This window comes from Mus caroli, unplaced genomic scaffold, assembly GCF_978045245.1.
Source record: "Mus caroli unplaced genomic scaffold, Mus_caroli_1 scaffold_10, whole genome shotgun sequence".
NCBI classification, from domain to species: Eukaryota; Metazoa; Chordata; class Mammalia; order Rodentia; family Muridae; genus Mus; species Mus caroli.
The window spans coordinates 107,193,979-107,204,652 of record NW_028227265.1 but is presented as its reverse complement, the minus strand read 5'-3'; the positions used below and the strand labels follow the sequence as shown (position 1 = coordinate 107,204,652).

The 10,674-nt window shown below is 51.8% G+C and overlaps 1 protein-coding gene across 7 annotated transcripts in view; it reads left to right on the top strand.

Moving 5' to 3' along the window:
* Positions 1 to 4,787: 4,787 nt before the first annotated feature.
* Ank1 (ankyrin 1) overlaps positions 4,788 to 10,674 on the top strand; it is a 177,479-nt gene continuing 171,592 nt past the window's right edge. For all 7 annotated transcript variants that reach the window (XM_085844074.1, XM_085844073.1, XM_085844068.1 and 4 more), the window contains exon 1: positions 4,788 to 5,190. In XM_085844074.1, coding sequence (XP_085700200.1) covers positions 5,065 to 5,190 — 126 coding nt within the window. In that variant the 5' untranslated portion in view covers positions 4,788 to 5,064. The remainder of the gene's footprint in view (positions 5,191 to 10,674) is intronic.

The window sequence follows — 10,674 nt, the reverse complement described above, 5'->3', positions numbered from 1 at the left end:
GTATGGGAATGGAAAGGGGGAGCTCCTTGGGGCTATTCTTGCCTGGTATGTCCATGTGAGCAGTCGCCCTCACTTCACAGTTAGAAACAAGTTAGAAACAAGGGTTGCTCAGGGGTCGACAGTTCCTTAGGAATGGTCAGAAGAACCACAAGGAAATGTCCCCCTCATCTTAGCCCAGGCTCCCGTGAGAGCTATGACTGCCCTGTGGGACACCGCCTTCTAGAGCCACACAGAGGAGCTCTTTACTTGATCTCGATGTCATGTGGGTTTTGCGTTGGCCTTCTGGCTGGCTGGTCATACTATTTTATGTGTGTGGTAATTACAATTGCTATTGCTCCTTGGAAGGTGCTGCCCGTTATTTTCAGTGTGACTGAGGTAAAATGCTTGACCGAAGTCACCTTAGGAAAGAGGGCTATAGGATTTCTTTCGGCTCACTGTTCTAGGGTGCAGTCCATCCTAGAGCGCAAGGCAGCTGGTCACACTGTGTCCATCGTCAGGACACAGAGAGAGGTGATCGCCCAGGCTCAGCAGCTCACCCTCTCCTTTATATTTAGCCCCGAGTCCCAGACTACAGAATGCTGTAGTCCGCTGTTCAATCCCATCTCGATTACTCTAGTCTAAATAATCTCTCCCAGGCATACTCAAAGAATTGTTTCCATAGTGATCTTAACCCCTATCAGGTTGACAATTAAAACCAGCCACCACAAAGATCTGGCCCATCCCTGGCACAGCTGGCCATTTGAAGGCCTGTCTTAAGCCAGGCTTTTGGAGGGATACCTCACACCCAAGCCATAACTTGGTTCAGGATATTTGGCCTGAACTCTGAATGGGCTTAAGGAAGCCACTTAAGCAAACACACCCTAAGCTTCCCTATCTGGAAAATAGGGGTGGTGACACTTTGCCAGTCACAGTCCTGTCACTGTGACAAAGCACCAGAGAAACAACTGAAAGGAGACAGGACTTGTCTAGGCCCTGGGTTCAGAGGCTCCAACTCAAGGCTGGCACTTCCATTGTTGGGGCTCGTGGTGAAACATAGCAACATGCTGGTGAGCCTGTGCAGTATGGGATGCCCATCCCAGGGTTGCAAGCAACAGAGAGGAGAAGATATCTCTTCAAGAGTCACTGCCAGTGACCCACTCCCTCCAACCCAGCCCCATCTCCCATAGTTCATCACCTCCCAATAGTCTAGTCAAAACTTGAATCCATCAGTGGATCAATCCATTCATGAAATTGGAGCCCTTTGGATCCACCCACTGGCCCCAAACCTACCTCTGAGCACTGCTTGCACAGGAGGCTGGGACTTTTTGGCAGAACATTTGATATCTAAAGTATGACAGGTGCTTATGTTGGGATGCAATGAGATGCTCAAAGAAAGAATCTCACCTCGTAAAAACACTCATGATCCCCCAGCCTCAGCCTCTGATGTTGGGGTTACAGGCATATTTTGTTCTGATAAATACTTTGTAAATGGTTGGCAGTACCTAGATCCTGGGAAACATCAGGATATCAGTTAGCAGAGGATACAGATGGTCTGTGGTAATGAGGAGTTACCTGGTATCCTAGTTAGGGTTTCTATTGCTGTGAGGAGACCTTGTGACCACAGCAACTCTTTTAAAGGAGAACATTTCATTGGGTCTGACTTACTGTTTCAGAGGTTTAGTCCATTATCATGGTGGGAAGCATGGTGGCATGCAGGCAGACACGGTGCTGGAGAGGGAGCTGAGAGTTCTACACTGGGATCAGCAGGCAGCAGGAAGAGAACATAGCCACTAGGCCTGGCTTGAGCTTCTGAGACCTCGAAGCCCACCTGGCTAGTGACGTACTTTCTCCAACAAGCCCACCTCTCCTAACAGTGCCACTACCTAAGGGTCTGTGGGAGGCATTTTTATTAAAACCACTGCACCTGAGTAGTGTTCCCACCAAGAACGAGGCAGCCCCTCCAGCTTCCACCATATTGGCCCAACCCATATCCTCATTCCCCTAGGAGAGGGCACCTGCTATGTCCTCCGGACTCCCTTTGGGTCCAAATGAACCTGCTGAGCAAAATGGCTGTAGCCCGTACCATCCTGTTTCTTCCTCTGAGGCAGAGGTCTCCCAGTACCTCACCAGTCCTAGGAGAAGCACCTGCCAAGAGAACCCAGAACACGAACAGCACTGGTCCCATGGGAACTGTGTATGTCCAGAGCCACCACTTTAGTAGTGACTCCAGGGACAGTTGAGGTAGGAGCTCTGCTTCTTACTAATGCTTTACTTCGAGTCTCAGAGACATTTTGTTTTATTGTATTTTGCCCCCAAGGGACTCCTGTGCAGGTTTTGATACACGGGAGGCATCTGTATACTGGAGATACTTTTACAGCAGGTTTTGCCAAACACCGGTTTAGTCCACTCTGTGTTTTACTGGAGCATTGCACCGTGACCTCTTCCATGTCTCTCAAAGGAGGTATCATCACTATTCTTGTTTACAGACTAGGAAGAGAAACGGTTTCATGGTTTCCAGAAGTGGGGTAGTGGGGGGGGGGCCCTGCCACCAGATTATTGTTTTCTATGAATCTCTCCATTAGCTGTGTGATCTCAGGAAAGCTACTCACTCTCCCTGTTCCTCACTCGACCCACCGGTAAAAGAGTGGAAATGTTCAGTGCTGTGTAAGCGCTACCATTTTAGTTCTTGTTCCTTAAACCAGAACAAAGCTGACTTGGTTTGAACTCCATTTCACTGAGCTCCTGGGAATGTATGGTATTGGCCAAGGTGCTGAAGATGCAGTTCTGAACAAAGCACGTCGCCTCTCTTCACCGAGCTTAAAGATCTAGTGGAGGAGAGCTGACCTGGGAGAGTGTGTGTGTGTGTGTGTATGTGTGTGTGTGTGTGTGTGTGCATGTGTGTGTGTGTGTGCATGTGTATGTGTGTGTGCATGTGTGTGTGTGTATGTGTGTGTGTGTGTGTATGTGTGTGTGTGTGTGTGTGCATGTGTGTGTGTGTGTGTGTGTGTGTGTGTGTAGGGGTGTGTGTGTGAAGGTCGAGTATGTACAGAGCAGGCTGGGCAGAGGAAGCAGGGATGTAGATCCTGATGCAGATAGCCCCAGGGAATTTAGATGACACATGGGTACCAAAAAGGCCCGGAGTAAAAAATTGGAGGTTAGGGTAGGGCTGACCATTCAGGTCCTTGTAGATAGCAGAACAGATTTTGATCTCCATCTTGGAACAAAAAGGACGTTTCTCTGGGAAGTAACAATAATTACACCAGCTTGTAAATATTATTCATGACTACAGTCAAGGGACTTAGTGGTGGGATGCCAAAGACATGATGTTGGGGCTCCAGAGGGTGTCCTTCTGAGCAGGCTGGTTACAGCCAAGGTGTGTTATCTAGAGAGGGGCCTGTGGTGGTGAGGGAATACGCCTCATCTGAATCCAGACAAGAATAGACCAGATTCTGAAGACTCAGCATAATAATGTAAAATCGCATCAATAATATATCAACTTCATGTTGAAACGATGGCTTGGGAGATATACAGGCTTAAAAATACATTTAAAATCAAACTTCTAGTTTCTTTACATGGAAAAAACAAAGTGCCTACATGACAATTGAAGTTGCATGTGTGATTGGTATTTGTGGTTCTGCCTGCAGTGAGAAGCCCCAGGACTCGCCCCTGGGAAATGATAGCAGTTAGATCTGTCAGACCCCTGTGGTTACCCAGCACCTTACCTTCTGTCAGGGGCCTAGTGGGGAAGACAGAAGTGGAAATCACTGAGCGAGATGTGTTTGTGAGAAAGAGGGGTGGGGACAGTACCTAGTACTACTCCTTCCGCTCCTCACCAGAGCTGCTTCAAACCTGCACAGGCTCTGGGGGGGTGGGGGGCGGGAGAGGACAGGAGGGAGCAGGCTGTTTCATAATAACTTCTCCAAGACTCAAACACCACTGTTCAAGACTGTCCTTAGCATCCTGTGGGATAGGGAAGGAGGAGGTTGGGAGCTGCACCAACCAGACTGAAAGGGCAATGTTCATAGGTCGGGGCCTCAGTTTCCCCGCCTGTCACATGACTGAGTGGTGAAATGAGCTTAAGCCGTTTCCCGTTCCCACAGTCTACGTTGGTTGCTGCGTGACCCCCAGCTGGTAAGGTTCTTTACAGCAGCCCAACACCGGTCCAGACCACAGTACCTACGGAGGGAGGGTGGAGAGAGACCTGGTATTGCAGGGTGGGCGGTCCCTGATGGGGAGACCCAGTTCCACTCCTGTCCAAAAGGAGCGAAAAGAAAAAGAATGGACTTGACGCTGGACTCGTATTCTAAGTATATTTGGTAAAGATGCAAAGGAAAGGCCCACTTGGTTTGACCGGGGCAGATCAAGCTCTCCTCCAGGAGCCGCGGCCCTTCCCGGAGGGCGGCCCGGGCCAGGCTCGGCGCTAGCGGAGTCCGTGCCGCAGCGGCGCCCAGGTCCCACGCTCCGCAGCTCGGCCGGGCGATGCTGGCATTTCCTCCGCCGCCGTCAGTCACGCCGGTCCGCAGGGTCGCCGGGCCGGGGCGGAGCGGCCCCGCTTTGTTCCCGTCGCCCCCAAGGCGCCCCGCGATCCCCACCCCGGGACCCCGCTGCAGCGGGGACCCAGCGCCGGCTCTCAGCGCCCCGCGCCCAGCCTGGTGGGGCGGCCGCACCGAGCTGCCCCCGCTCCTCCCGCGAGCCGGCGAGTCCGCCCTCCGCGGCCCGCGCCGCAGTACGAGCCTCCTCCCTCCCGCCCCCCGCGCCGCCGCCGCCGCAGGAGAGGGGGGGCCCGGGCGGGCGGGCGGGCGCGGCGAGGGCGCGCGGCGAGCCCAGAGCCGGTGCGGGGCGCGGGCGAGCGAGCTCCGGCCGCGGCGGGAGGCGCCACCCCGGGGCTCGGCTAGCCGCGCGCCGGCCTCTCCTCGCCCTCCGCCCCGCGCCCCGGCCCCCGGGCGCCGCAGCCTTCGCCTCCGCCGGGGAGAAGCTCGCGCCCTGCGCAGCTGAAGGAGCCGGCTCTCCCCGGGAGGGTGTCGTCGCCGCCGGTTCGCAGAGGGCGCGGGCCCGGGAGGCGGGGACCGAGCGCCGCGACCCGCCATGGCTCAGGCGGCCAAACAGCTGAAGAAAATCAAAGACATCGAGGCGCAGGCCCTCCAGGAGCAGAAGGAGAAGGAGGAATCCAACAGGAAGCGGCGGAACCGCTCCCGTGACCGCAAGAAGAAGGTAAGGGGGCGGCGGCGGCCCCGCACCGAGGCGCCCGGAGTAGCTGCGGGAAGGCGATCGGCCGCGCTCCGGCTGACCCCGCCGGAGCGGCAAGGGGGGAGGCGGACAGGGCGAGCAGCGAGCGGCCCCGAGGCTCGGGCGAGCTGCCCCGAGACTCATTTCAGCACCTTGAACAGAGGCCCGCGCTCGGGAGGAACTTTTGCCGCCTCTGGGGTGGCGAAGCGGGTAAGGGGCTGCACCGCGGGGCGCAGGGCTGCTCGCCTGGCTTTCTTGGGGAGCTGCTTTGGGTGAACAGGGCAGGCGCTCCAGAGGTGGTACTGTCCGCTCCTGCTCAGGTGACTAGTGAGTTCTCCTGCGCCGCCGGAGAGAGCATCTTCCCCCCAGATCTCTCAGGACGAACTGGGGCGACTGCCCTTCCCGATCCCTTCCTGACCCTGTGGGTCCGCGGGTGGACCTGGAAGAAGCATCTCACCCCTCGGGCATTTGGCAGCATTTTATGTTAAGGTCATTCCAGAGGAGTCACTGGTGGCAGGGAAAAGGAATTCCCTTAGAAGCCTCGCTGGGGCTTTTCCAGCCTGACCCAAGGCCTGGTCGGAGAAGAGCTCTGCCATGGGACATCATGGGGGCAGTCTTTCATGGGACAAGGGTCTGTGTTGAGACAGCCCAGGGATCCAGACCCCTGAAAGCAACTGTTGCTATTTGCAGTCCTTCTTTCAGATCATGGCGGGGTAAGAACCAACGTAGTTTAGACCCACGGTCTAATGACAAGCACCTGGATGTCCACAGCGACTAAGCAGGGCACTCTACCGCCGGCTAGAGCTTCAGGGATGCACAGGCTAGGAAAGCGTGAGTGGAATTCTGGGAGTCCAAGGTAGAGCTGGACCCTAGCTTGCAAGAGCCATCTTAACCTGGAGAAGTTGATGTGGGCCTGCAGGAATGACCCCTGGCCAGAGAGAATTTGGGTTCATGGGGCGTTTTCACAGAGACGCTGCCCTTGCTTAGGAAAGACTCCCTCCCTGAAACTGACTCGCTCTGAGAAGGAAATATGGAAGCTGCAGTTGACAGCCATGTAGGGGACAGTCTACTTCGAAGTAGGTGGCAGGGCTGATAGGGCTCTTTTCCTGGAGATGACACTGGGCAGGCTGAGGTGTTCTCTGACTCTTAACCTAAGGAATCACCATGTTAGGTGTTCCTATACACCGGAAGACACTATAGTGTCCCTCTACCCTCCCTCTCTGCCCCTTCTCCCCCCCCCCCAATATTGGCACCTCGTGTGTAAATAGTAATTTCGGCATAACACACTCTTTAAGCAAGAGGTCTTTCCCAAACCAACAGTGAAGCAGAGTTTGGGCTGGTGCCACTTACAGGGACAGTCCCACATTAGGGTCTCAGATGCCAATCCAGTAGGTTAGGCAAGGAAGTCTCCTAAGAGGGCTTAGTGCTCCTCCACTCTCTTGGCAATGGTGTCGGGTCTCTCTGTATTTCCATCCCTGTTCTTGATCTTGGAAGAAGACTCAGTTCCTCGTTCTCCTCTCATTTCTTGCCTGGAGCTTCCTCTTCGTATTCCCGACCCCAGAGATGACAGTCCGACTAACAGTAAAAGCAAAACTCTCTTTACTTTCATTTCTTCTTAACCGACCTCATGCGATGCGTGTCTGTGAAACGCAGCAATTTGGAGATTGATTCTGTGGCTTAAGTCTTTGTCTTTGCATTCTTGGTGAACTTTGCCCCACGTTTGGGTTCTGGGTGAGCATAGGTTCCCTTGTCCCTGGGTTGCGTTGTTGTGACTTACTAGCTGGTCACAGCACACTGCGTCAGTAGGTGTTCGGAAATCTTCCATACAGATTTTCATGGTTTTCTGCAGTGACTTGAGAGGCTATGATTGGTACAGCAACCAGGAAGTTTTAATCCAAATGGATAGCGATGATGTGAACTCCCAGGATATATTGTTTATCCCGGGACACATTATGGGGATATTTGGAGGGATGCTTTGTTTATATTTCATGGTCATTGTGAGGTGTTCTGGATGGCCACAGAAGGTAATATAGCTAACACCTACAGCAAAATATAAAGTTGCAAGAAAGTGGAAAGACCCTAGAAGAAAAGGAGAGGGGCAAAAGGCAATACAGAAAGGAGCATTTCTTTGTTTGTTTCCACTTAGTGAAGGGCACTGGTATTCTGGGTCTGTGCATGCTAAGCAGGTGCTTTACCATTGAGCTATATACCCCTAGCCCAAAGGAAAATTGAGAGAAAGTTCTGCTGTATCTATGTGAAGCAGTGGGCTGAGCGCTGACTGAAGGTTCATATAAGGTGAGGTGTTTACTAGAGAAGGAACGTCTCGAGATATAACATATTAAAATCAAGCAGTGGGGGAATGCTGTAGCCGGTCTCACAGATGACCCCGAGAGTCATCTCCCTTGTCTTCCATGAGCATGGAAAAAGCACTTCCTACATACAAATGGATACATTACTACAGAGACACGGCAATTTATGGCAATGGGTCCCTGAGCCAAGGACACTCTTGAATTTACTAGAAGGGAAGAAAGGTGTCAGTCTCGGGTAACTGTTTAACTGGGGCTGGCTGAGCAGAACCGCATCCCTCCCCCCCCACCCCCCCATTCGTAGGAATAACCGCGGTAGTAACCTGAACGGTGGTTGCAGCTTTTGCAGTTGGGATACTGTGTGGGAAGGTGCTTGTTCAGGGTGCTGCTGTGCACCAGGGGATGGATGCTGAGGCTGTGACGTACTGACTGACTGACTGACTGACTGACTGACACAGGAACCTCAGTACAAAGACTGGAGCTGAGCTCAGGAGCTCTGAACGTGCTTCATTCAGTTTTCTGGTTAAGTAGCAACATCCTCACCAAGCCCTTGCTGCTTCTAGCTGTAGCTAATTATATCTTATTGTTTTTTTTTTTTTTAAGGAAGGCGCAGCATTTATGACATTTACTGTTATGTACAGTGGGAAGGAATAAGCGGTAAGGCCCCGTGTAAAGCAGGCATTTGCATTAAAAAGGACAGTTTCCTAGGGCTGGGCATATGAGGATTTGTGTGCTTTTTATGCTTATCTAGAGCTTGAAGCTGGGGTGGAGGGGGGAACTGGGACATGGAGGTTGGAGAGAGAAAATGAGACAGAGGACTGAGGAGGGGCAGAACTCAAGGTAGCAACAGTGGGTGGTGGGTGGGTGGGAGATAGGACTATTGTTGTGGGGGGGGGGTGTTCCAAGCCGGCTACATCAATACCTGTGAGCTCCCTGGGTAGCACTACCTGGGCTCTCTCCTTGGCCTTCATTCTGCCTACATCCTAGACGCAGGGAAAGCTGTGTCTGACTGGGCACTCAGCACTTAGCTTGGTACTTCACACACAAGGGGCATGCAGTAGATGTTCATAGAACTAACAGTTTAATGAGTGAATTACGCTTGTTTCTGCCGGCTTGGGCAGAAACTTGGCTGCAGCATATGTTCAGGTGGAAACGGCCTGGCTTTGGCTATCTTTCGGGAGGTATTGGAAGGGAGCTCCACGCACCATTTCCAAGTCATTTGCACCGAGGTAGAAACCTCAGGCAGGCAGGGGACATCCCGATTTTGGGGTGCGGCATTCTGCTGGTGAGCTTGTAGTTCTTCCTTGCAGGGTGTCCACATGTCAAGTGGTTCTAGCTGCTTGGAATAACAGTTTCTTAACCGGGTCTCAGGGAGGCAAAGCCTTGGGGATAGGCAGTGGAAAAGCACAGGCAGCACAAAACAAAAGTCTCAGAATGGGAAGGGCTCTGCCCTAGCTGCAGGCTCATGGGAGCTCTCAACTCTCCTTCTTTGCCCAGGTTCTGAGGGATGGAAAGGGTGGGGGAGTTGGTGGGAAATAGTGGGATGTAGCATATATATATGGTGGGTATTTAGTTGGTGGGGTATATAGTGGGTAGTTGGTGGGACATAGCATCTGCTTAAGTACGGGGTAGTTGGTAGGATATATATATATATATAATACACACACATCTGTTTACTATCTATCTATGGTATTTAATGAGGTATATAGTGGGTAGATTGTGGGATATAGCGGAGCAGTATTGAAGATAGGAAGCTAGGCTGGAGTCCTGCTGGCTCAGGATTCCCATTTACCAAGAGCTTCAAGTCTAAACTTCTGTTATCTCCAAATGGGTTTAAAAGCTCCACCCAAAGGCTGAGTTGCAGGGCTCAGAGAATGCTGTTCCTTGTGTCTTCCAACTTGGGTTCTGTGGTTAAACCCGTTTTCTAGCACATGCTGTAGGGAGTTGACACTTGTGAGATAAGTCCCAATTTGGTCTTTGAATTGCATAATTTGTGCACTGTACTCGAATTATTAAAAAGCACCAATTTATTAATAATTGCAAGACTTTAAAGTCTATCACCACACTGGTAGCCCTGTTTTGGCATTTGATTGTAGTATATGGAGAACCTCATGAAATGGGAAGCAGCCCTTCTTGCCCTAGCTGTGGAAGGTGCTGGCTCTGGCTGAACACAGGACTTTTCCTCACTTGCCTCAAGCCCAGCGGCTGGCTCAGCTCTAGTGACAGAGACACTGCCTGTGTCTATACCCAGTGCTCTGGGTTTTGCAGGTCACACTCTCCCCATAGCTAGATGAGGCAGAAGCTGAAAACCAGCCAGACTGTGGACCTCTTTAGGAAGGCACACGAGTTTGTGGCTTGCCCCCAAACCTTTGTCTTCTTCACCCCAGCAAAGGCTGCTTGCTGACCAATTTTGCTTTGGGCTTCTCATCAATGGCAAGATGTTAAATTGAACTTTGTTTCTTCTGTTTTAATCAACATGTGAGAGTTGTGCACGTTAGAGGTAAGAATTGCACAGGATTATACGGGATGGTTGCTCAACTTTGTATCAGAAATCTTAAGGTCCATGTATTGAAAATGTGGTCCCAGGCCAGGTGATTCCGTTGAGTGTTGGGTCACTTTTGAGGTGGACCCTCGTGGGAAGTCTTCAGGCTACCTGGGGATGTAGTCTAGAAGTGCATTGTGAGAGCTTAGCCTCTTCAGACTCTTCCTCTCTCTTGTGCCTCTGTGGTAAAGTGAGAGGTTTGGCTCTGCAAAGCTTTCTCTACTGTCCTGTGGTCATCTCCTCACAGGCTGCAGAGCAACAGGACCAAGCGTTCATAGGCTGGCACCTCCAAAACTGAGCCAATAAATAGGCCTTTCTTCCTAGTAAGTTGGTTGTCTTGGGAAGTTGTTACGGTGATGGATATCTGATAGTCCAGAGCTAATTAATTGTTTTTTAAAATTAAACTCTATGGCCAAACCTCAGTGTGAAATGTTGATTTTCGTCTGGGAAGGCCAGTGCATTATTGTCTTAAATGAGAAATAGGCGCTTTAAATCATATCTGCATTTCATTTTCAGGAAAGAAGGGATGTTCCTGTTTGGAATAGGTTTAGTATCACGCACCCACTCAGAGTCCCCTGAGGAGGCAGTGTGTACTGTGAGCCTGTCTTGGACATTTCAGGC